The sequence below is a fragment of the Amblyomma maculatum genome, chromosome 1 (assembly GCF_055883805.1).
Source record: "Amblyomma maculatum isolate TAMU_Amacu chromosome 1, ASM5588380v1, whole genome shotgun sequence".
Lineage (NCBI taxonomy): Eukaryota > Metazoa > Arthropoda > Arachnida > Ixodida > Ixodidae > Amblyomma > Amblyomma maculatum.
Window position 1 is genome coordinate 239,332,112 of NC_139344.1, and position 26,768 is coordinate 239,358,879.

At 50.8% G+C, this 26,768-nt stretch overlaps 2 protein-coding genes across 4 annotated transcripts in view; one reads left to right on the forward strand and one right to left on the reverse strand.

The window, feature by feature from the left end:
* Positions 1 to 16,475, reverse strand: part of LOC146206013 (uncharacterized) — a 37,687-nt gene extending 21,212 nt beyond the window's left edge. The window contains exon 1 of one of the 3 annotated variants that reach the window (XM_084590650.1): positions 16,146 to 16,475. The gene's annotated coding sequence lies outside the window, so the exon portion shown is untranslated. Of the gene's footprint in view, positions 1 to 15,970; positions 16,124 to 16,145 lie in introns of those variants that run through there. The other 2 variants (XM_084590647.1, XM_084590648.1) reach the window with 2 other exon arrangements.
* On the forward strand, positions 11,660 to 12,420 carry LOC146206014 (la-related protein 6-like). The gene has a single exon (XM_084608419.1). It carries the CDS (start codon positions 11,665 to 11,667, stop codon positions 12,418 to 12,420), a length of 756 nt encoding a protein of 251 aa, XP_084464545.1. The 5' UTR covers positions 11,660 to 11,664.
* Positions 16,476 to 26,768: the final 10,293 nt, after the last annotated feature.

Genomic DNA, 26,768 nt, shown 5'->3' on the forward strand with positions numbered 1-26,768 from the left:
CCCAACTAATATTCTTTCCTTCGATTTCGTCGGCGAAGCATCTCAAGCACGTATACATCATAACTTGCGTCAAACTTCCGTTAAAGGCGCTTGTAATGTCGCCGGAATCTGAGTTACTCGATTGAGGCAACTGCCACACAGACCAGGATATTTAAAAATGGTGAGAGGAAGGAATTTCAGCCTTTCCACAAATATGAGGTAGTCTGGGTCTCATGTCCCAAAACAAAACATGTGTTATAAGAGACGCAGTACACGGGCAGCTCGCAGGCGGGTTACCTACCACAAAAATCACTACCAAGGAGCGATGACCAGTACTGACGAACACAGAAGCTTCTGTTCAAATCAGGCATGAAATACGGCAAAAATGCACAGAAAAAGCAACAGCAGTAAAGTCAACCCTGCCACGAATTGCTGGGTTTTGCATGCCCATTTCACCTTTGATTACAGTACTGCATGCGAAAGCAAAGTTTAATCGCACAAATTGAAAAAAAAAAAAAAGAAAAGCACCAGCAAGAGGACCGAACATAAAAGAGTAACCGCAGCAAACGTGCTCCAAAAGTTCATCGTCGACAGAAATAAACAGTGCTGAAGGCTTCGTAAATGTCTGCTAAGGCAAAAAGTGCCAGAACCACGCGCAAGCATGACAGCAGTTTGTCAGGCTTGCCAAACTAACAGCTGAGAGCATGTCCAAATCGAGGCTCATGCCGAAGAAACGACCCTTCCACGAAGGCGTTGATTAGGCGACTTTGGTGTAAGGAAGACTAATGAAAGAGCAAACGACGTTAAAAGGCCACGTGGACCGACGGGCGCTATCTATGGTCATGTTATCTATACCACGTTAACTGGGTATCGCTTGTGTTGTCAGTCCTCCCCCACTGCCCTTTGGTGTCGGAGAACTTCGTGCAGTGAAGCGGCCTCTATCCCAGAAGAGTTTTGACAAGGCACGACAGAAGCGGAAATCACCTGCGTTCTTGTTCTCTACCCTGTCTGTTGCGGGCATGAATTCCTTTGAGAGCTTTAAAACTGCTGCACCCTCACGGGCGGCGCGGAGGTGTTGACGACAGCCGGTTTAGCTAAGCCGGATTTCGTTCAGAATATAAGAATATTCAGAATATGTTTCGCGATCGCATTGTTCCCAGATATCGGCACGACGAAGGACGACATACGCGCCTCACTGCGAGCCTGCGGCAGTAGTCGGGAGATAGCGCCGTAAACTGAACCACATCAATCGCTGCGTCGACAGCGCCAGTGTTTAGATTTCTGTGCATGATGGCGGCGGCGTCCGTCAGCACATCGCTACGACGAGAGAAAAAAAACAAGAAAAAAAAAACTTTCAGCTGCGGAGCAAAGGAACAGTTTTGTGCTATCTGTATCGCCTCCCGACGCAAGGTCGATGCGTGGCCTGGATCCATCGCCAGTAACTAACAGTTAATCGATGAAAGTCTTGACGCGTATACCACTCATTGCCGCAAGGGAATATGCGAATAAACGAAATGCGACAATTCCCTGACTGCACACAAGCGCGACGGCTGCTTAGCAATGTTCCAGGGCGAAACCACGGTTGCTTGCGCCCTGACAAAAGGCGATCGATCTGCACGATGTGGAAATAATGCGCTCCAAGCGTAAATTGTCGCGACGTCACCCGTACTCGTCACAGTACTCGGCGTGGAGAATGCGGCATCTTTCTGCGCCTCCCATGTCCTTACATCGCCGGCACCTCCATTCTGTGCCTATGCTGAGGAGGATGGAGACATGGCTCGCGTGCTGCGCATTTTCCGCTTGACGCACAGCCCATGCAGCAAGCAACACAGCTGGCCGATAGAGTTGGGCAGTCAACCGTTGTCTCCAAAGGCTATTCTTGGACCATGTCTGTAGCTTCGAGGCTATTGAAAAGAGGACATTGTCTATGGGTCGTTTGTCACCCCCCTTCCCCCCCCCCCCCCCCGGCCACAGCTCAAAAGCGCTAACTCATCACGAGTAAACCGAAACCATGGTCTGTTTTGTTCGATGGATGTGTATGCTTACCACCTCTTTATCCCTCCTCCTAGAACCAGTGCCTGCCCCAAGGCGCCTTTCCTCTAGAGGGGAGGACCTGGGGTAGAAAAGAGCCTTCTCTGTCGGGCAATAAAGTTAACTCCCTCACTCACTCTAGAACCAGTGCCTTTATTTTTTATAGCACTTAGGGATGACTTCGGATATCTCATCTCGAAGAGGGGCGCAGCTTGCGGGCTGGAGGCGGGAGCACAGAAAAATTCCAAACGCCTAGAAAGTTTCCGGCGCTTATGTTGACAATAGCAGCCACAAATAGAAAGCTTCCGCTCGCACTAAACGGTATAAGACTACAAAAACTGCTGTCATCTCAGTGTACCGCTTTAATGCCCCCATTAGTAAATCCTGCTCAGGGCAAGATCAAAATGATTGCTGGCGACATACGAATGCAACAGCGAGTTTCCTGCGGACAGTCTGCCCGTGAGGCTGGAATCTCGACTCAAAGTAGCGTGCAGGAATTATGGGCCGCAATGTGTCACGAGCAAAGCGCTTCCTACATGAAATGCGCATTTCCGTAGCGACAGGGATAGCCCCACACCCTTATCAAAACGCCACGTGGAAGTGGCGGCGCTCCTTTGCGAGTTCATGGGGGCCGTACGTCGGGGCACATAGTGGTGCGGTGATTTGTCGTGTTAGGTAACACAATAACTGCCCGAGTAGGACACGCGAGGGGCTGACCGAACGAGCGATGAGGGCACAAAACATCAAGCGCGGGCAAAGAAACATTCGCAAGCGGCAGTCTCGCACGCTGCCGACGGCATGAGGTGCGCTACATGTTTGCTGCACGGGGTCGCCGCAGCGACGGACGGAGTGCGAAGAAAACGGGGGTCAGCGCAACGTTAGTCTCATTTCATGGCCGGCGCGCACGCCTGCAGACGTCCGTTCTGTGGCGGCCAAGAGCGCATTAAGCGACAAGAGAGAGCCCGCACCGACCGCAACGACGGACACCCATGGCACGAAACAAGATTCGTGTGGCACGAATGTTCAAGAACGCCAGCCCGGCCGAAGGGAAATAGCGTCCCTCCTCGCGCTGGGAGAATCGCGTCATTTTCGCGAGTGGCTGCAGAGACGACAGAGAGCATTCCGAGGCGGCCGAGCATGAACTCCATTTCTGCCCGCGGAATTCTGCCGCTGGTCGTGTTCGCCCCCTCACCCTCATTGATGTACGCGCTTTCCCAGCAGGGCCTTGCTAATAAAAGGCTGGACGGGGCACGAAAGGGAGGGAGGATGACTGTACGATGAGTAAAACGGAGAGGCATAGTTGCCGGGAAACACTAGGCGTGCCACGATAAGGTGCCCGCGAGGGAAGAAAGCTGCCGAATGCGAGCGGTCGTTTGCCCCCTTCTTCCCCTCTTGCTTCGTAGGAAGCGCAGCCTCCCACCTGCACCAGATGCCCCACGGGGTCCCCCGCACGCACCATTTCTTCTCTTTTCGCCCACGCCGCACAAGGATGCTGCGGGCACTCTGAGAGAAGCTATCGCGTGGGCGGATTTGACGGCGCCACCCCGCTGCGGCATGTGCGAGCCCGAGCCACGCAACTTCGTCCAGGGGCCGGGACTTTCACGAGAAGAGGGTATGCGGATACCATGCAGAGCCCGCCCAAGCCCCCTTTTATGCGATTAAGAGCTAATTAAGCGGGAGAACAGCAAATATTGCAAGAGTAATGGGGGCTGCACGCAAGGATCAACACGCGTCGTCTATTTCAGGCCAGTGCGCTCAGCATCGGGCTGCTGTTCATTTGCATTTAGGAGCGTTCGATTGTGCCCGCGTTTGGTGCAATGAAATGGCGCCCTCTGGAGCGAGACCGGCGGGAGCTACGAAGTGCGGAGGCGCGTGGCAACCGCTCGCGCTGGCGTTGCCCCGCTTTTGCCAGCGCCAAAGCAAGAGGCAGCAACGCGGCACAGCTTCAGGAGGACGCTGGTAATGACCGGCGTGGCTGTTCGCCTTGAAAGCCGTATTAAACAAATACAGCTGTTTCCATCGGCCTGATATGCGACCACCTGGTTTCACGAAACGTGTCCGTCCTGCTGCCGAGGCGATATCAAAGGAAACAAGCATAGGGCGAACAAAAAAGTCAGGTGTCGTTTCAGGTCGGTCCAATCACGGGCCGACTGCTCTGCCGCGGTGCACGCGGAGTGGCATCGTTTAATTGCAGCCAGCCTAATGATGAGCGCCGCGCGTCGTCCTCGGATCCGCTTTGTCCGCCCGTCTCGCGGCTCCGACGAGAGGGCCATCAGTACACCGTCGCGGCACCTAATGGGACCGACACGGCTCGATCTTGGCCGATCGACTGCCCCGGACACGGCTCCCGGCGGCAAATGGACGCTGCAGTTAATCTGACAGCTCGGATTAACGGTCCCCTTGATCCGGACTGGAGGTGGATCTCGAAATAATAAATTGCCCCCGTTCGGGACAGCTCACGGGTGCCCGACAGCGCGAGCTCTTTCCGCGCGGCCTCCGGGGAGATTACAAGGGAACCGCTTCTCCTGGCGAGCATTAGTCCTAAATAGTCATACGCCTCGTGCATTATGGGGCCGGCACAATTTATATTCCATTTGTTCCCGGGAAAAAGGCGTAGCGCTGAAGCCAATCTGCAGCTGCCGCCTTTAGGGATGAAAAGCAAGAAAGCTGGCATACCGAGTAATCTCCACTGATCTCGCCTCAAGGGTCTAGCCATGCAGACTCGTCTCAGGGCCGCGTGTCAGCTTTATCCGCGCAAAACTAGTTCCTTTCTCGGTAACGAGCAACCTTCTACGATTCCGCGAACCAAGTCGAGCAAATCACAATTGAGAACGCTCAGGTGCACGTGCGAAAAACAATAACCATCGCAAACGCGTGACAAAACTGGTACCACGTGTTTGCGGCCATCGAGGTCGAGCCCCATTTTTGCTCGAGCTTCTGCGCACCGCCAAACGCAACATTGCAAACCAGGCCGTCGCACTTTGCTCGAATAAATCTGCGTTGTACAAAGCGAGCGGCGCAAAGAAGTTCGGCATGTTCGTGGAGCGAGGCAGGCCCGAAGGGCCGCGTATAACATGCAGTGCGTCAGAGGCCAGAACAGGCGCACGCCTGCGCGAATTCTTTACGGTCCAGCTTGGACGCACGCCCACTGTGCCGCGCGTGCTTCGCGTGAGGTGATACACTCCAGCTTCCTTTTATTTGGCCATTTTCTTCCACAGCTACGCAGTGTTACTCTGCGCTGGCCGGATTAACCTGTTCAGGCAGCTCCAGAAGCAAGACGAGGGGCGTGCGCGGAATCAATAACAGTAAAATCTGCCCGCGAGTTGTTCGGTAGAAGGCAGCCTTTCTTACATTGTTTGGAAATTAAGATCCAGACCTTACGGTGCGGATATCGGCTCGTGCGTGACGCGCGTGAAGACAGCTGTGGGCAGAACAAAACGTGCCTTAAGACGTAAAGGAAAGAAAGAAGGAAGACACGGGGGCAAGTATTTCGTGCGGTGTCGGGATAAGCATTGAAGAGTACTATTACACGCTCCACATACACACCACGCGAATTTCTCAACGGCGTCAAGAAGCGACGGTGGTGAGCGAGCTCTTTGCCTTGAATTCTTATTTCGTTGTCGATGGCGCTCAAACCGGCATGGGTCTGTGAGAAACGACGTAATTGAAGGCCCATGATTAATGTCGCTCACCAGACACGCTATTTTTGCACTTCTAGACTCCATTGAAACGTGGCACTCGGGATTCGATTGCGCGGTTTCATGCTCGGAAGCCGAACGCCGCAGCCACTTAGCCACCGTGCCAGTTGCTGCGCGAATTCATCTCTGTAGAGATCAGCTCTCTCTACAACCTGTAATTACTTGTGAATGCCACTGCAAGGAGCATCACAAAAAAAAAAAAATGGCAAAGATGCCATCGCATGTGACTATACGAAGCTGTCGGCTACATTTAGGAGCAGGAAGGAAAGGAGCAAAGTGAGGCAGCTAGGACACAAAAGGCAAGAAGACAAACTCAGTACCCTACGACAGGCACAATGATATCTGCGTTCTGTTAGTTCAGCAGACCCATTAGGTAGCACCACAAATAAAGCCAGTAGCATGTGCCGAGCTGGCAAGCATAAGCCCCCAAGGGGAAAAAAAAAAAAAAAAAAAAAAAGAAGAAGCATGTACCCTGCATGCCGAACGACAGTAAAAAACGATGGACCCGAAAATGAGCGGGAGAATACGATGCACGGGCAACTTGCAGACTCTTATATATTGTGCTCGAGAACTTGGTCGCCGAAAGTGAACCGGTGCCCTACACTACGCCGGCGCTTTAAAATCACATGCCGTCGTGTTATCGAGGACTCTTAGTTTTTCATATACCCTGCCTCTCCTGCGCTTGCATCAACAGAAAGCAGGCACCTGACCTGCCTCTGCCTTTGTATCCAATCTGTTCTGTTTGCGAGGCTTCCAACAGTTACACGTCCTGACGAGCATCTGCTATTAAATTAAATTAAATTAAATTGGTTCACAGGAAGGGAAAGGCGCAGTATCTGTCACACTTGTGTCTGTGGACACCTGAACCGCGCCGTAAGGGAAGGGAGGAAGGTGGGAGTTAAAGTGGAAAGAGAGAAAGAGGAGCCGTAGTGGAGGGCTACGGAGTAATTTCGACCACCTGGGGATCTTTAACGTGCGCTGACATCGCTAGTCGAAGATGACATGCTAGGAAAGAAAAACAAAGCCGCGTCAACCAGCTATGTGCTTGGAGAACGGGAAATTACGAAGAGCAAAATAACATCGCTCGTGTCCTAACATGTACAAACGAAAACTACACACGGGTAGGAAGCTATGCACAAGGCGAACCTCGAACGTGCCCTCAGAGTCCAGTCAAACGTGCAGTTTGACAAAGAGCTTTAATTTTGATTAGCCTATTACGTCAGAGTTCCAGTTCTCTCACACTTTCATTCCAAGGTGTCTTCGTCGGGCTTTATTTCGATTCATGATAAGGGATAGGGGAGAAGGGTCGTTTTCACATTTTACACAGAAACAGGGCCACAAATATATCCGCGTGCTTAAGACACCATTTCTTATTCGGCTGAGTTGCATTCAGGCAGAAAAAAAAAAATAATTTTATATTTGGCATGCGGTGCATTGGCGGCGGTCGACTGCTAGTGCTTCAGCCTTCGGAACGCTGCCGCGTTGCGCTGTCAGCACATACGCTATGCGTAATGAATCTCGGCTCGCTCCTCCCCTTCCGACACAGCGGCCCACATGCATCCGAGCGAAGCTTGACGGCCAGGCAGAGGTTGAAGACCACGCGCCGAAATCCCAGCGAGCCGAAGCGCCCGCGTCTTTTTGCTGCCAACAGCGGTTGCGTTAGGCGGCGGCGTCGAGACTTTTCTTTTTACGCTTCGCGGTTTGTCTCGCCCTTTTCGTCGTTCAAAAAGCATTCTGGGCGCGCGTGTTTATCTGCGACGGATGACGACGGGTGCCCCTCTCCACTTGGCCGGCATCCAACGCAGCGGGTGGGTCGAGCCAGCGCGCACCCGCGACACGCGGACGAATTCAACGCCATTTTGAGAGCGGTCTCTCTGGCGCCGTCGACGCACCACCTTGTTTCGTTTCTCGAGATTGCTGCGACCACCAAGAGACGAAACACTTGACCGTAAACGGGTTGAGTTACCAGGCGCACGCCGCTTAGAGTCAGTCGAGCTTATAGCCACATTACAACATATACCGAGTGAACTACAAAAACAAATCACTTGACCGGCACATTCGCACGCTGAGAACATTCTGCTTTCAACCGTAGTTTCAGTGAACGAAATCAGCTGCGGCAGTGACTCGACGTGCACGTTGCATCCATTGGCCGTACGTTTGAGATGGTTGCAGCGAGAAAGCCACGCTTCCGAGTAAATGCCAGCGCCCCCCTATCACGTTCAACAAACATCCGCCGTTAATTATCTAGAATCCCTCGTGGCTTCGACATGGTGACCGTCGCCGCGGACGTGTCCACGTTAGCCACTAACCGCCTGAAAGCATACTACGACCCTGTCATTATCATCATCTCAGAATGGCGCCTTTTCACGGCAGAGGGGGGGGGGGGGGGGGGGTGTAAGACGGATGGTTGGCACTTGGAGCAACAGCAGCCAGATTACTTTAAACACACACATACATGTGGTGTGTGTGTGTGTGTGTGTGTGTGTGTGTGTGTGTGTGTGTGTGTGTGTGTGTGTGTGTGTGTGTGTGTGTGTGTGTGTGTGTGTGTGTGTGTGTGTGTGTGTGTGTGTGTGTGTGTGTGTGTGTGTGTGTGTGTGTGTGTGTGTGTGTGTGTGTGTGTGTGTGTGTGTGTGTGTGTGTGTGTGTGTGTGTGTGTGTGTGTGTGTGTGTGTGTGTGTGTGTGTGTGTGTGTGTGCGCGTGGCATCAATCAATGCATGATCCTGCAGTACAGATCTCCTCAGCTACTCAGCTGTCTGTTCGGACATTATTAATTGTATCCCTCAGTGTAATCATTAAAAAAACAGCGCAGTGTAGCCTTATCATCGCACCAAAATATATGTGGTATCTCTCGGCCCTGCGTCTGAAAATAACGCGTTTCTAGCTCCCTTCAGTCTCACCAGCTCAAATATGCGAAGGAAAATGACGCAAATGAGATCGCCACTTTATTTTCCTTGTTAAATCAGCATTTTAACAGGGAAGACGTTGATGTTTCAGCAGAATTCGCGGCAACACGCCCCGCCGGCGTTCACAGCCGGAAGCCATATACTACAGTCGGATACAACTATATAGTCTCCTGTGACCGCCGCACAGTGCTTCCCCGGCCGTGCCAAAAAAAAAAAAAAATGTTGTTGAAACTTTTGTCTGTGCCTTGGCAAGACGAAATTACAAAGATATTTGGTGCATTTTACTTGCTTAGTTCAGCTAAAATTTAAAACAAAGTCTACTTCATTTGCACATTGTGATTGGTCAGCGGAGTGACACGGGAACAAATTGTTGTCAACCGCTCTTTTTGCTTTTAAGCTGCATCCTTTACAGCGTACGAAGCTATAACAAGACGGAAGCTGCGCATTACAGGAAGAAGATTCCAGGACGTGTCAAAAGCTGTCTGTCTAAGGCACACAGGTTCACTTATTCACAAGGCGTACTTATTCGATTACCGCAGATTAAAGCACCTGCGTCTGAGCGTCCCCTCCACGAGTGCGGTCTAGATTTGAATCGGAAAATGGTTCAGCATTGAACCCCATGTGGGCTTCGAGTCAGTGGCCTCGACACAACAGCGAATAGCATAGACTTCGGCTTCGATTACTGTTCAGGTGTCCATTTGTGCGCGACAGCACACAGTTCTTCGCCTGTGCGCTAACAAATATCAGGGAATCCCACAAAGGCGCAAAGAAGACCAATGAGGTGCTGTTCTTCCACATCATGCAATGCAGCTGGGAACGGGCGCGTGGCATTGCGCTTGCCGTCAAGCTCGATACAGTCAAATAGGTATTCGAATCGGCGACAGCTTAGTGGTGAATAAAGGGACAGTCTCTCGGAGACATGTATAAAAATATTGGCATATTCAAGGTAGATATCACCACACTGAGAGAACTCTCAGTTTATGCGGGAATTTGTATTTGATATTTGCTAAGCAAGTTCCGAGCGGACGGAAGCGCCGTTCTGTGTTCTCTGGTTGTGGCTAAGATGGCGGACAGTAGTGACTATGACCCAGAGTCACACATTTATATTTGTTCAACTTCGCTTGATGTTTATTTTATTTTATTTTTATTTTTGTTTGCGACGTTTCGAGAAGGAAATCTCGCAACAACCGGCGCAGCTGTACTTGCAAATGTAGTTGCTGAAACATGAGACCTATATTGCGGGTAATTTTGTTGATAACATTTTAAAACTACCCTAGTGCTCTCAACTACAGTTTAATAACAAATTCGTGTTCAGTTTACTGTCACCACTGCGCCTGCACTTGTCGTGTGCATGGAGTAGCATAGAATCACTGTACTGATTGCATTTCACGGTTCTTCTTGTATCCCCAATGTCAAGATTGAAAGCGCGACTACCAAGTGAAAAAAAAAAAAAAAAAAAAAAAACAATTGTTGAGCATCAGCTGGTTCAACCCGTGCACTTGCGATGTCAGTGCACGATAAAGAAACCGAGGTGGCTGGAATTTCCGGAACCCTCCACTACGACGTCTCGCATAGCCTTAGTCGCTTTTGGACATTAAAACCTATCATGATCACCAGCAGCAGGTTCAACGCAACTGTGAGAGTTCGCGCACAAAACAAATATCTTCCGAAGGAATGTTTTCTATCAGAAAAACCTCTTCTAATATAGCGACCCTCTACAAGAGGGCAGAGTGCTGGGTTGCTACCGTTCTTGGCTTTCGCACAGCCTGATAGATATTGTGAAGGGAGGAAGAGAGGTGCGAGGGCCGCCAATCTCCATTGTAGCTGCATACACACTGCATTACTCATTCCCCAGTAACCGACAAACGCTAGTGTATGTGATGCAACGTTGGCCACCGGGGACGAGCGCCCTCAGCGACTGGAGCTGTTAAACCGAGTTCCCAACGAAATGGCGCATGCACAAGTCCGTAAAGTTGAATGCCGCTACCACCTGACTGCAATCATGCGGCAGCTTGCACGTATGGCGGCGAATTTATCATTCGGAAGATGCGCTCTTCACCGCCAGAGGCGCCCCCGTTTGTCGTTGCCGCGACTTCAGTCTGACGCTTACCGCACCACAACGCTTAATCGATAACATACGTTATATTCCCTGGCTGCTGCTGTATTTAGGCACGCGTGGTTTGGTCGCCATGGAGACAAAATTTCAGAAAGCAGGGGATGTTCAAAAAGGTTAAAGTTTTTGGTCGAAAAAGGCTGTCACGACGTACTGACGTTAGCACGCCGTTTTATTTCTTTATTGATTCGATATTTAAGGACATAAATAAATGAGGAAGAAAAATAAATTTGCCAGACTTATCAGTGTACGTTTCCGCTTTCCGGCCGAAATGGCCCACCATCTGTAATTTCCTTTCTCCATCACAATAACTTAACTTAAACAGCCGGGCGCCAAGAGTAGCTCTGATAAAAATTGATGATTTTCCATTCCGTCATGCTGACATATCACAGCAAAAAGGGCTTCCCAAAGGCACTACTGATATGCTGAGAGCCAATCAGAGAGGCAAAACCCCGTCACGATTGCTCAGTGGTTAGTCGACTGTAAACCACTGAGCCGAAAGCCCCGGGTTTAATCATGACCGCGTTTCAGTGGAGACGAAATGTACCGCACTCGTGTAGTGTATGTCAGTGCATGCTGAAGAACCCCATGTGGTCTAAGTTACCCGCAGCCTTCCAATTTCGGCATCGCATAGCCTGTGTCGCTTTGTGAGGTTAAAAACAAAGCCAACTATCAATTATCAAGAGCCAAATGAGGCCAATACCAATTTCGAGAATCGGGTCATTAGGTTGTCTGAACAGTAGAGCGCGTCCGTCGCGAGAAGACGATGCGGCGGACCACGCGCGGGGTGCACGCGTCGCCACTGCCTCGAAGAGGACGAAACACGCGGTGCAAGCTCCCGGGCGTTCACCTGCACCAGCGTAGCAGCGGGAGAAGCGGCGTGCGGGGTCAACCGCAGTGAACCTTCGAAGGCGACCAACGAAGAACACTACCGACAAGATGCTGTGCTGGGCAGATGCTGAGTGGCCCGAAAAGGACTCCGGATCCGAGTCGTCCCCCGGCTGCGAGTCGTCCCCCGGCTGCGAGTCGTCCCCCGGCTGCGAGTCGTCCCCCGGCTGCGAGTCGTCCCCCGGCTGCGAGTCGTCCCCCGGCTCGTCAGAGGAGAATGAAGAGCTCACGCAACGCATTGTAGCCCAAGTCGAATTCTACTTCTTGGACGAGAACATACTACGCGACACGTTCCTGCTCAAGCACGTGCGACGCAACCGCGAGGGGTACGTGAGCATCAAGCTGATGTCAACGTACCGCAAGGTGAGGGGCCTGTCCAGGGATTGGCAAGTGGTGCGCGATGCGCTGCGCTCGTCCACACTCCTCGAGGTGAACGCCGCGGGCACCAAGGTGCGCCGCCGCGATCCGGTGCCAACTGATGACGAGACCGCGCCCTCCCGCACCGTGGTCATCTACCCCCTGGAGCGCAACGTCGGAGCCGACGCTGTGGCCGAGAGGTTCTCGCGCTGCGGACCCATCGCTCTACTGCGCATGCTGCAACCTGGCAACCCTGTGCCACCCTGCGCCAGACGCTTCCAGCACCGCCACCCGGACATCAGCGACTGCTGGGCGGCCATCGTGGAGTTCGTGAGCCGCGAAGCAGCCGTGAAAGCCGAAAGCCTGGCCGACCCGCCGATGCGCGTCCTGCCCCTCGATGGTAGAAGACTGCCCACGCAGCGTGGCTCGCCCAGGAAGGCGCACACCTGACAGTCTGGATGCTGCAGACAAATTCCTACGTGGTGTGCAGCCGAAGAAGAAAAACAAAAATAAAATAAACATCCTTCTCTGAGTGCCCAAAGTGTTGCGAATATCCGTTTTTTTTTTCGCCCCCATGTGGCCAGATTCTTTCATAACACCCCTCCTCTCTCTCTCTCTCTCTCTCTCTCTCTCTCTCTCTCTCTCTCTCTCTCTCTCTCTCTCTCTCTCTCTCTCTCTCTCTCTCTCTCTCTCTCACACACACACACACGAAATTCGGTGCGTCAAAATGCTCATGCGAAGAACCCCAAGGCACGACTTGGGTTGCGGTAACATGGAAGAGTTTGGCAAAGCCGAGGCCCCTCGCCTCAGCATTCATTCATCATTGCCGGTACACTCAGCCACAAGCGTATGACAACCGAAAACTGTACGAAGTTTTCGGCTTCACGAGATTCCTGACGGATAATATTTGAGCAATAGAACGCACCGTATTTTCGAATGCTTCCGGATGTACCAGGATTCACAGAACTGGTAGATTCAGCTGGCACACGTCATTTAGTTGCCATGGGCACGCCATGGAAAAGTGCGCGAGGTTCAACCTGGTTCAACAGTCGATGACCCCGGTCCACAAAGGGGTCGCAAAACTGACTTTCGGGTGGCACTTTTTCATTTTTGTCATTTGTATTTACACAGAGTCGAGCGAAACAGGCCCAATCATATTTTGTACTCTTCCCAAGTAGCACAATACCGGGCGGATACCCCCTGGGACCAATATGGTCAAGTTGGGCTCGAGCAACCACTATAATACTCACGAGTCATGAGGGCCCACTTAAGGGGTTAAGCAGGCAAGCCCACTTAAGGGGTTAAGCAGGCAAGCCCACTTAAGGGGTTAAGCAGGCAAGCCCACTTAGCGTATGAGGTGATGTGAACTTACTTTTGACGTCCTGTGACGTCCTGCAACGCAACCTTATGCGCAGATTCAAATTCTAACCGGCCAATGGCAGACAAGGCGACGGAATGGAATAGTTTTCGGGTGGAATAGATTCGTTATATCATTCCACCCCTAGATCTACCAGAACATGCGAATTTCCATGCCTGTCATCGACAACTTTCACGAGCACACTAAACGCGTCTTCGAGGCAACATGACTTTTTTGTTTGTTTGTGTGTGTTTTTTGCGCTTGATTTATGCTCACAACTAAAGGAAACAATGAAGCCTAGGAAACCTATGTATAATTACCCGTAACGGAACATCTTTTGATAAGACGTATACAAGAATTGCCTACGTCATATGTATAAAATATGCGATTTCACACTAAGCTGAGACGCGCTCGCAGCCTACTTCGTCCACATTTAGAGCAAAGACAAGCCGAACAAGAAGCAGGCACACCGGTTAAAAACGCCATCTGAAAGTCGCACTTCGAAAACGTCACGCAGCACTGCATTTTAACGCATATAAGGCAAACTTGGACACAGTTTTGCGGTAACAATGTCGTACAAACACAAGCAATCAGTAGTAACCTAATTGTGCGGCGAAATGTTAATATTTACAGCGTTATTTTTTCTTTTAACGAAACCCACAAATTTCCATTTCTTACATACTTCCTTACTTGTATTCCGGGCCGTTTGCGTAAACGTTCCTTATGCCTAAGCCGTATGGTCTCCGACGTACAACGGCCGAAGGTCAAGCCTAGAATTTTAACTACATGTTTAAATACAAGTACGAAATAAACAGATTTCAGTGTAGAGGCCAGCTAGAAAACCGGAGCAAGAAAACCGGAGACGCATCTTCCTTCATTTCTGACAAATAACCCCCGGAAGATTGATTTTGGTTGCCCACAATTCCGCCTCGCATTTTACGATCTATTCCTTTCCCCTTGGCGTGCAACACGCGTGCTCTAATGACAATTGATGGTCGTATAAACAACGCCCAAATCACGGCCGCACAGTTCAAGTGTACGGCTCGCTTGACTGTTTGGCAAGAGCAATTATGTGCCTAAGATTGGCCTTGAACCGGGTATCATCCGCGAGGCTGCGCTGTGCCTTCAATTAGGCGATTACGGTCTCCGCCTGTCTTTGCGCACCTGGTCAGAGCACTTAGGGCGCTTACTAGAGCGAGGCTTGCAGTCTACATTAAATACGTCGCGGAGAGATCCCCCCGTGGTTGCCGTGCCCCTCTCGACGGAGGCCCGACTCCTTAGAGGCATTTTCAGCTTCGGGTTTAATTAGTCGCGGAGTACGTTGGCTTTCGGCCCCTTGCACTCCATGCGGAGTTTAATGAGACTTCGGGCCGTTCGTGCCGCACTTGCATTGCGCTACTACATTCCCGTACACGCCTTCGTCAGAGCTATACCATGGCAACGCGCGCCGTTGCTATATAGAGAGGAGACGTGTGCAACGGGATACCCCAGCGTTTTGCGGCCGCGTTGCGCCATGCTTTCGCCAAATACGCAAAAGGCACGTTTCCTGGCTGCTACTTGCCGCGCATGGTGAAATCGAAAAAAAAAATGTAAATGCGCAATACTGCAACGAACAAACCAAAACTGCGGATGGGGTATACGCCGCACAGTCAGTTTGCTGAGCTGCTGCCGCCCAGCGCAGGACAAGACCCGAACAAACAGCGAAGCGAATTTCCACCAAGATAATGTTGAAATACTCTCCAGCTCCGGAAGACGCCTGGACAAGCAACACCAAAACTAGGTAATCGGTGATCTTTTGCAGGCCAACTGCGAAGCTAGTTTGGTGTGGCCTATGAGATGCACGCGCATATATGCAAGCAACAATTTGTAACTTTTCACTTGCGTAACAAGGATAGCACGGCTGTAAATGCACTCGCACGGCCGAACTGACGAATGTCAGCCATGCAAGAAACAACTGACAAAAATCAGCCACGCAAGAACAAATCCAAGAAGGAGCTCCGTGCCTTTATCAGCGCAAGCGCAACGGTGCCTGCGTTGATGCCGGCAGGGAGCATCTCATCGCGCTCTCAAGACACCTTGTTCCGCGAAGGCAACAAAAAGAAAACGAACCGAAACAAGGCACTGCCGACGGATACAGTAGAACGGCATGAAACTTATAACATGAAATGAATCAGCGCATACATCCCTCGAAATGAAATCTGCAGAGTACACAATTTGCGGCGTCAGCGTTACGTGCTCGCGGCTGGGAACGACCGGCAAGCCGGAGGCATACTTTGCAGTATGAAAGCAACAAGTGGATTTTCACACGGCCGTCTGGTCGGACCCCCTTGCTTCAAACCGGTAGAACGACTCTTCCGCGCTTCACCGCGAGGCCCGTAGCATGAGCACCACAAGACGACAGCCGGCCCTGTGCGCAGGGCCAGAAGTGTCTGCTCGCGCCGCGGTTTCTCAGTGGCCCATCACACAGCACGAAACGCGAGCCGACCGCGACAGGGCCCACACAAGCGCACAGCCTGGCGAAACGGCGGTTCATAGTACAACGTTTACCTATACACTTCCTGGCACGCGAGAGAGATAAGAAGCCGAGGGTCCTCTCTACGGACGACGCGCACGTAGCGCGCACTAGGCACCAACGGGCCTCACCTGGCTCCATCTTCACGCGCCAGGGGCGGCGGCCAGCTCCAAGTCACGACAGCTGGTCCGTTCGCTCTCTCGCGTAGTACACGGCACAGATCGCGGCGGAACAGAGGTGCGGCCAGATTCGCGGGCGTACGCGGCGCCAGCGGTGGCCGTAAACAAGAGTCCGACGGCCGCTTACCTGGCTGCCGCCGCTGGCCCTGCTAGGTAGCCGAGTTGAAGAGCGTCGTGGAGAGGGGAGCCCCGGCCGGCCTTGTGGCCAGGGGTTGCCGGGGCGGGGGCCCGCGAACGCTTATCGTTGCAGTTTTATCCCGTCGCTGAGGGAATTATCGGGCGAAGCGTCGTACGGAATGGCGTCGCTCGAGCGACGAGCGTCGACGGAGGCGCGCTACGAGACTGGCTGCGTCTTGCGTCAGCAGGAAAAAGCGGTCGACGGGCGTCGGGCAACTGTGGGACGCGCAGGGAGAGGGAACGCAGACCGGTGCACCCCAGCCGCCGCCGCGTCGGCGTTGCTCGTCCCGCCAACAGAGTCGAGCAACACCGGCTGCCCAGCTTCCCACCTGCGGCGCCGCTCGCCGCTGCGTTCCCTGCACCGCGGCGACGCAGGAATAATAATAATATAAAAAAAAAAAATGGCTCTCGTTTTTCACGGCCCCGCTCGTTCGCTCTCGGCCGTGAACTCTGGGAGCACGGCTCGACCCCGACGCTCCGATTAACGTTCAACCCCGGCGGAGTGCTTTATTTGCGTTTTGTTGCTCTTCAAACTTACGCTATCCGAGAAAGCAAGCGCTCTTTCTTTTCTTTTTTTCTTTGAAAAGCTGCAGGAGACATTCCGATGTAAAGTGGTTATACGCAAATTTATTTCAAGCGCTCAATCGAAGGTCGTCCCAATTAAGCCATTTCCTTCGTCTCGTTCATTTGCAGAGAAGGCCTCGCTTTGACACCTCGCGGGAGTTATGGCAAGTGCTTGTTCAGTCCTCCCACTTCCAAATGTCTCTCTGTCTGTCTGTGCGGGAACAAAACGCCGCGAGCGTGACTGTGGGGACGTCGACAACGTTCGTTTCCCTCGGCGCCGCGACGGCCACTCTCGACATACGCGAGTGCGTGCCCGGCGCTCGTAAACACGCCGTGCACTTTTCTCGCTCCACGACAACGGCCGCCGGAGCAGAGTGCTGAGAGCGTTCACTTTTGCGGCGATTTGTTTGTTTTTGGCGACCCTTCAGGCCCCCGGGCTTGGCATTAATACCCCCTCCCTCCCTTGTCGCATAATCTCGAAGACATCGTGTGTACTCCAACGCTATTACGGAGCTGAGAGGGAAGAACGCGCACATGACGAGGATTAAATAATAATGATAATAATAATAAGAACAAAGCATAAAACGCCGCGTGTAAACTTTAAAACTTCAGCGAACGACTTGAGAGTAAAGTCGATCGGCCCCCGCGCGGAGTTCCGCATTCCATAGCGTAGGAGGTGCCGACGGCGCTCCCGCGAAGAGCGAACACGACGTGAAAGGGACCTTATGGGAGCCCACCTGCGCGGCTTCTGAAAGAGGGGCGAGGGTGTCGTCAGATATTGTGCGCCATACATGGTAGTTGGAAGATGTGGAAGAGCGGGAGTGGTTTTGGCCTGCCGGTTACTCTGACGGCGCTCCGCTTCGCCTGCGCCCGTGCTTCTTTTCATCTCTCGCGCAGAGGGCGCGCTTAGCTTGCTCTTCTTGATGGCCACATTGCGGGGTGTTGCCTCGGCGAGGATCGAGTATGGGGCGCGTTGGTTGCGATCGTATCACGAAGCTGCTGTGCGAGCGCACCCTTCTTCTTCGTGAGGTCCTCGCAGAGTCATGGGAAATCAGCGCAGCCAGCGCTAGCTCCCATCCTCCACGAAGCGCACACGTAAAAGGACAAACGTCTGCCAATTCGATTGAAGAACGCCGCAACAAACGCATGTAAGCAAAAAAGAACGGCGTAAACAGTGTGCCAGCAGGCGTGCACTTCCCAGAATGTTCTGTATAGGCGTCACGCCATCGAGTTTTGCATAAGTCGTGAATGTCTGCCGACCGAGTTGAGTTGGGGGATTCGTGTGCGCATATATACTGTATACACTTTCAGGGAATACTTTGGTCCGCACGAAACCAGTTGAGAAAAAGAAAAACGAAAAAGAGAACGAAACGGAAGAATTTGAACGAATTTGCCTCTCCGAGCTTTTTTAAGAGCTACGGCAGACGCTTGGAGACACGCAGTAGGTTAGCAGGTTACGCATGACGTGAAGATTGGGTTAGGGCTTTTCAGTGTGAGAAGCGAGAAGAAAAAAAAATGGGGCGCAGTGGAACATTTTGTATCACGGTACACATATTCTCCTTTGTAGAAGGTAAGGCCGCGCCACCCGGTGGTGGCAGCGCCAGTGACCGCGCCGTTTCAAGTATTCTGAGAAAAACGATTTAAGGCAGATTAAATTCTGCTAACTAATGCGAACTAGTTGATTCTGAAAAAAGAAACGTGGTTTCTAAAGATTTTGCCGGCGGAAACACTGCAATCGTGGCTATAACCTGCCGCTGATACTTATCTCATTTGTGATGCATAGTAATTCGGGATCAGCTGCGCTGAGGCCGCGCAACTTGCAGCGCGAAAGAGGACTAACTGCGCACCACATTTACTCAACGTTGCGCGATCTCGGATATTTCACGCAAACCAACAGTATGAACATTTGCAAAATGCCGACTGCAGTGGAGTTAGAGGGTGATGGCAGATGCGTTGCAGCCACTGTGACTGTGGTCGATAACAAAACAGCAAAAAGCGGTAACCGCATGAGGCGACAACCCCTAGCGATCCGTCGCGCGACGCCGCCGCCAACGCCTGTCGTTGTCGCTAGTGCATACCGCACGGAGCGACGGGGCTCAGCGACATAGAGGCACGTTTTCAGCGTTGCTCTGTTACCGCCGCCTCGTCATTCGGTCAAGGGGAATGCAATCACACTAAACAGCATGAAGTACGATAAAACACTGATAAAATTTCTTGTAACGCATCGTATTTTAAAGGGTCACAGCGCAGCGGTGCGCTACTACACTGCGATGCCGACTTGCATTGCAAGCAGGGACTTTCTCCTGCTCCTTTCGAAAATTAACAATATCTAGCCATACAGCCTTTTTTTTTTTCTTTTACTACCCTTCCAAGCTTTTTCTGAATTGTCTCGCTGCACTCATATATACACCGATCAGACGAAGTGAGCGCGTGAAGGCACCAAGTTCTTCGCCCAAACCGGACTAGGAAAACAAACTTCACACGCAAAAGCAAAAAAAAAAAAAAAAAGAGAGAGAGAAAAAAAATCCAGAACGGAAGTTGAGCACCCCAAAGCCTTCTGCGATTGGCTGCCTCGCGAGCCACTTCCGGGCGACACGCGAAGTTTTCTAAAAACCCAGAAACTGAGCGACAGCGACGAGCGGCAATGCTTTGGCGGCCCTCATCCCGTCGCACGACGGCGTCGCGCGGCATGTCGCCGCGAATTGTCGCCTCATGCAGTTAGCGCTTATTGCTAAATTTCAGAAACACCCACCTCCACCGTATGTTCTTAAGTCACGTAGACGCGCTCATGCTTACGCAAAGGAACTTTCGCAGTTCTGTCGCGCGCTTTGGTATGGCTTAACCGACGGCCGCAAGCCAAGGAAGAAAAAAGTGATTCTTGTTTAGCTATAGCTGAGCGCAAGTTTTATATGTAAAAGCTACAAGTACTTTCGGACGGAACAGGCTGTTAGGTCGATCAGGCTTAGCCTAATTGAGCTTAATTAGCCTCAGGAAGGCGGAATTACGACAAATAAGTGTTTAACAGCAACGCACTACTGTAATATGTCCTTTTAGTCTTAGATGGGCCTATTGGGATTTATTAAGCATAACACGCTCAATTAGGCTTAGGGAGGCTTAATTACGCCAAACTCTGTTCAGACACGTTCGGACTTAATTTCCTAACCTGTGCCTTACCAAGGTTTAATTTTGTTAATTAGTCATAATTAGCTTTGGCCTTCACCTTGGCACTCATTCTAGTCATAAAGTCACTCACAGCAAGTCATATAGTATAGCCATGTATAGCAGAGCAAGGCTTGGCTGTTGTGATAGGAACACTCGATTAAGCGGACGGAATACGGAAATCACCGAAATTAATCGCTTTAGGTTAGAAGTGCTTCCGCTCTAAATAAAAAAAAAAAGCGCGAACTAGCGTCTTCTTTGAAACAATAATGTTTTCAGGGTGCCCTCCGGCCGACGTCAACAATTTGTCGAGCGTTTCGAAGTAACAGAAGCAGCAGCTTGGCGTCCTTTCGTTACTTTTCCTCGCCTAAAACAAACAAACCTGACGCATCCTTGCCCCACGTCAACGTGTGTAACAGCGCTCAGCGTCTCGTCTCGCTCTCTCCTCGCCTAGCGCCCATTCTTGCCCAGCTTATATACAAGGGCATTGTCGCAGCCGCCACAAACTACTTACCGTTTTGTTTTTCTTTCCCTTTGTCATTTTCGTTTTTAGCCTGGAGAGCCGTTCAGCCTGTCTCGCGCAGAGATTATTTTTCTCCGCACCCGCCATTACTCTCCCTTGACAAAATTATTGATTGATTGATCGGAGTTTTTCCGAAGCCGAGCAGCGGCGCCGACGTTTCTTTGTGCCGAGCTCAGCCGTTTCCTTGCTCGTGGCACCATCGATATTCGTCACTGTTTAGCGTGACTAGGGCGCCGATTAGGGCGCCCCTGATCAGAGGGCCCGCGCACGGGACACCAAAGCCCCTCCTCACTTGGACGCGCTTTAAAATCAGATCAGCAGCTCACGCTGGCCGTCGCCAGCCGCCGCGCTACGCGCAACGCCACGGCACGCATACGCAGCCTGACTTGGCCCCCGCCGCCGAACCTTCGTCGCAACACGAGATGCCAGCGAGCTCTTTGGCAACGTTTGGAAGGTCGCCGTTGTAGCTGTGATTATAATCTAGTTCGGCTTTCCTAACGTTAAGCAACGAGGTCAGTGTTAGACAAGGTTAGTGGAGCGCACCGACGCACGAACTCAGACTTTGCGGAGATAGAGGCTGGGGCGTCCACGTGATGCCTGACGACTGCGTCCCATATGACTCACTCCACGGGGAGTGTCAGCTCGTAGGAATCGTATGCATCCAGAGCGGACACCTTCCGCTTACTTCCCGAGTCGATTTTATGCATGTCTGCTGACAAACGACCGCAGCCAAACTATAAAGCGAAGCACCGCAAACATCTATGATGGAAATGTGCATGCGCTGAAGCCTGAAAAATGACAACCGGACCAATGAAAACAAAGCCGTTCGGCCAAGGACATCAGATCAAGGCATTAAAGGGGCTCTGACAACAACTCAATATTGCTCTCCGAAAAGGGGAAAAAAGTTCTTTTGATCTATTGTCCGGCAGGAGAATACGCACTTATATAGCCGAAGAAAAAAATGAGTTAAAAATCTGCCCGTCGTTCGATCCAAACTCATGACTCAGTCTTTAGCTTCCGGGAAGGGTGGGCTGCCACATTTTTTAAGCTGGTGGCGCAGCAGCGTAGACTACTGGATCCGGGAAAAGATCACTGACGATGCACGCAACTTGCGAAATAGGCCGGCGATAGTTACACCGGTGTTTTTGTTTTTTTTTTTTTTTCTTTCTAGATTACATAAGCCCCCCTTTTCAATAACAGTGGTCTGTGATTAAAATGCTGTATCCGGTCGTGCCCCTATAACTCATTGTCCCTGTGATGTTCGACGCCGACCATTCATGGACCGAATCAGACAGATTTGACCATAGCGCTTCCGTATATCTAAAGTATGTAAATTAAAAAAAAAAAGAAAGTGCTTAGTGTGCTACAAAATTATACGCATCACGATCCTGTAAACAAAGCCTCGAGGAGGCATAGTTCGGATCGACTACAGCGAATGTACACCAGCACCACCAAAATGCAGATTTTGAAGCGAGAGCTCGATACGCCATGCATCAGCCATGCATCAGCCAAGGTCAACCTGTCTGGCCGCTTGACCTTCAAAAGGGTGGTGTGTCTTTGACCTGATTAAGTATAGGTGTCCATCATTCCGTGGTATTCACCTGAACTATACTGCGCCTTCATTTCCCTAAAACTTAACTTAGTGAAAAGTATGAAGAAAAAAGAACGGCGGATTGAAAATGAAAAAGGCTGTATTACAGGGGAAGCCACCCTCAAGGCGGAGCTTGAGCGTCCCCCTGATTCAAACCGTCAAACCATTCGCTCGTATCACTAGGTTCAAACCATTCTTAGCCCCTCCCCATATGTATGTATGTATGTATGTATGTATGTATGTATGTATGTATGTATGTATGTATGTATGTATGTATGTATGTATGTATGTATGTATGTATGTATGTATGTATGTATGTATGTATGTATGTATGTATGTATGTATGTATGTATGTATGTATGTATGTATGTATGTATGTATGCGTGTGTGTGTGTTCTCAAGTACACCTGCTTGCAATTCCATAGTTCATAATCAGCACTGGCGGAAATTTGGCTTTTAGGCTAGTTCATTTATTCCTACTAAGATGGCGCAGTCTCTTCAAAGAGCTAGCAGCCGTAAATATTGCTGAATGGTTGCCGGAGATATTGCTCAACGTGCGACACAGTCGGTACTTAAAGCCTGGCTCCATCGGAAGGGTGTCTCTAGGAATTCGAGCCCATATGGAAAGGAAAATAAAATAGGGAGAGAAATAAATCGGCTTGTGGCCTGCTTTGGATATCGTTTTATACAAAATGAAGAAATTATTTTTCTCCACGTTGGCAATTAACTGGTCGGCATAGCCTCACATTGCGGGTACAAAAATGAAGTTCTCAATGCCAACTTAAATCAACGACCTGTGTGGTGTAGCAGTAAGCAGCACCAACCGCGGCCGCAGAAGCCAGTATATTCTTCTCCCAGAACGTAATACTGAGGTGGTGGGCATGCGATGGGTCTTGTGCGTTCTGCAACGGCGTCGCACGTGGTCGCTGCATGAACGCATCACCGGCGCCACGCTAGAAAAGCTTTAATGTTTCCATTTCTCCACTGCTTTGCTTTTTTTACTTCCTACCACCCGCAAGTCGTGACAGGGCAGTTTCATTAGCGCTGAATTCGCGTGGGCCAAGCCATGTCGACGCGCTGTACCGGAGGTAATACGAATGCGCTTTTAAAGGCACGGGCCTTACCGTTATCTTTCTCTTGCTGGGCGCGCGTGACACCGGCGGGAAGGCGGCCGCCACCTAGTTATCGCAGCGTGCTCGAGCGCCCAGAGCGGCCACTAACAGCCCTCTCGGCTGTAATTCTTTCTTGAAACCCGCTGCGAGAAAGGAGGGGAAGGCATTGGAAGCATTGATTTTGCACGGCGTCGCCGGAGGCCCGCCCCCCTTCGCCGAGGAAGCGCGCTGGCCGAGCGCGCGCCTTTCGACGCGGCCGCGTCCTCCCGGAAGCGCGCGCCACTGCTGCCAGTCGATGCCCCGTCGTTAACGGCCGCCGGCAATTACAGAGGCCCACCAATTACGCACGCAGCGACGCTTTTCACTGGCAGCTAGACACGGCCAATACAATGGCAGTCCAACGAAGCCAGCCGTCGAGCCGCCTCGGGCTGCCGTCGGCCGCTGCGAATACGGCGGAGGGCAGAAACAAAAAAGAAGCTGCAGTACGACGACACGTACAGATTCTGTCGTCTCGCTCGAACGGGAACGACTTCCCTGCTGCCATCCCCTCCTCTTCCATCGCCCCTCCGGGTCTTGTTTAGGCGCTGTTTGTTCCCGAAACAAGTCTCTCCTTTCCTCCGTAGCATCTCGGCGCATGCACCGCCGAGGCGATGGGGAACGTGGCAGAGAAGAGCTGGCCGATGCCTCAACAGCGCCCATACCTCCGCTGCCGACGAGGCGTTGCGCTGCCTTCATCGAAGTACTGCAACTACGCGGAAAGTGGATGGCCTGAGTCAGCAATGTCAAACTCATCCCGGCGACGCGGTGCTGACGCGCCTGAATAGACTGACTCAAAGATGGATTTCCACTCTGTTTTCGGAATGACTCTTTCGAGAAGACTCAGTTGCTACGTTTCTCGGCGCGAGCTGCTCAGTGCTCTCCAAGAATGTTCGCCCATTGAGCAATATCGCTCGGTATCTGAGGCAGTACTTTAGACTCACGATGCAGGGCTTCTAGCCTGTTTAAGCTCCGCCGCCTCGGCTTGCTTCTGGATGCCAGTTTATAGCGCTCTAGAACACCAGGCAAGCGGTGCTACGCGGTTCACAACAGGATGTGCGCGTGGAAGCGTCAGCGCCGTGTGATTAGCGATAATGCAAACAACGAGTGGGTTGCATCTTCACTAGTGGCAAAGTTCCTGCTTCATCGCGCATGAAAAGTTCTTAGAGTAGTGACATCTTGGTTGCAAACAGCATAGAGATAACCGACCAGGCTTGGGGCTCTCCGCCAATTCCAGCCGGATGGACACCAACAGTATGGACCATTCGTAGTTGACTAACAACTTATGTCAATAGCTTACAAATGTAGGATTATCATATTTATCGGTATTTATGAAGTGGCTCAAGCTGCGAGGGACACCCTAGTGAAGGGATCGTGATTAATTAGACCTCCTGAGGAAGGGCAACTCCGTATATTTTTCAACATATTATGTTCATAATCACACCATACTCCTTGGAGTCCCGTCATGCTGTACGGTACAAAACAAAAAATGTTTTTCAGTATACGATGTAAAATATTTTGGAAGAATGAAAACCAAGAAACTGAAAGGAGGTCTCGGCTAACCTGTAACGTTACAACATTCCAGCTCATGACGTCACGAATACAGCAAGAAAACTTATGTGCGCGTTTATCAGTTAAACTGGCGACTCTGAGTGACAGCCGGGGTCACTATTTGTCTGAAATAGGCAAAACCAAACTCTAAATATAATCTTGCAGCAAGCGCAGAGAGGACATAGATCAGTAAATTAGATAAGCTGGGCCAATTGGTAGTTTCAGTTTTGTCTTGGTTTCTTCCGTACGTTTATAGTACAGCTACGTCATGGTGCGCTCTTGTCTGTTTTGTTCTCCCGTGTTTTATGTGCGCCGTTTTAACATAGAGAACATAGCCAGGCATCCAGTGATGCCACGCCTCTAACTTTGCCGGTAAGAATCTCTCCGATTGAGGTCATAAAGTTGCAAACCTTAAAATTAATTCCATCTGTAACAAAACTTTGATCAACCGTGAAATTTTGGTACAAATTGCTAGAACAGCAATAATAACGCATTGCGAAAGTTTCAGTAAAATTCGAGGAGGTGGAAAAAACGCCGCAGGTGCTCTTTAACTTGGCTGAGATAGTACCGCACACGGGCGTGACGGGCGTCTTTTATGTTTCGACTCCATCGAAACGCAGCCGCCGTGGCCGGTTTCGAACTCTATTTTTTAGCTCGGTAGCAGGATGCTCACTCAGCCACAACACCAGGGGAAAATGAAGAAGAGTATTGTCCCCAACCCAGATTTGTTTTTTGTTTTTTTTTTTTTGTTTTTTTTTTTTTCAGCAAAACCCAGCTTTTTAGAACCAGCCCGGTTCCTTTCTTACGGGTCACAGCGAGCAACCGTGGTGTGCAGCTTTAATTTGTTTAAAAGTGGTTTGAGAGGGAGGATGCATGCAGATGCAGTTCGAGGTGAGAGACGTTCAGAAACGTCTGGCTCAAAGAAGATTTAGGTTTGATACAATTCCGCTTTTTCCTTCCATACTATTACATTTCAAGATAGGCAGTTCTGTTGAAATGTTTAGTGTTCAGTCCATTGCTGGTTTGTAACTGGTCCTATGCGACAAGGAAGGCGTCTGGCAGGGACTTTACGCCGCTCAGAAATGTTGACAGTGTCCACGAAGTTCTCAATATAGACGCGAACTGGAAAAGTGCATATGTAAAACCACTTGTCAAGCGTATGTCTTTTGAGGGTTACACCAACCGTGTTAGTGGTCAATGTCTATTGTGTCTTTTCAGTCCTTAAGGATAGGACGTTTCAAGGTGTCAAGTGAATGACACTCGTCTGTCTAGAAGAGAAAGCTGATTACGTTGCGTTAATCATTCGCGACTGGGTGTCCCGAGAGGTGACGCAAAGCCGCTCAGCGTTCAAAAATTCGGTTGATAACATCATCGTTTTCTCGGCTTTCAAGACTCCCGACAAAAAACAGCCGCGCCCACCCTGTTACTTCGCGTACTGAAAGCCCCGCACACAGAAGTCGCGTTAATTAAACCTATTAGAAACTGTCCAGCACTCAGTACGCCCACATCAATTCTGACTCAAGTTTGGGCCTTACTTGTCGGTATTTTATCAGGCGCAATAAATGCGTAAATTGCACAAAGTACATATAATACACGTCTTTGTTACACTTTTGAAATCGCCATTCATACGTCTTCGCTCCCTGCCTGAAAGGTGAATACTAAATCAAGCTACATTGTTAGGTTAGCGGCATCTGATAACAAATTTATCATTTTTACTAAAAAAAAAAAAAAAAAAAAAAAACGGAGAAAGCTTTAAAAGTCAGAAAAGCGCGTAATAGCGACGTGCCCATGGTGCTATCACTTGCAGATTCGTACAAGCGCTGAAGCTGACGGTTTTGGGTGCTCTCTCGACAAATGATATTTCGTCGTCAATGGGTGATACGAGAAAAGCAGCACGGCGAGAGTAGCAAAGATTGCGAAGAGTCGCATAATTAAAAATTTACAGGACTGTGCTTAAGTCCGCTTAAGAACAGACATGGCGAATTCCTCACCAACTGTCACCAACTATCGCTAACCACATCCGCCACTATCAACATC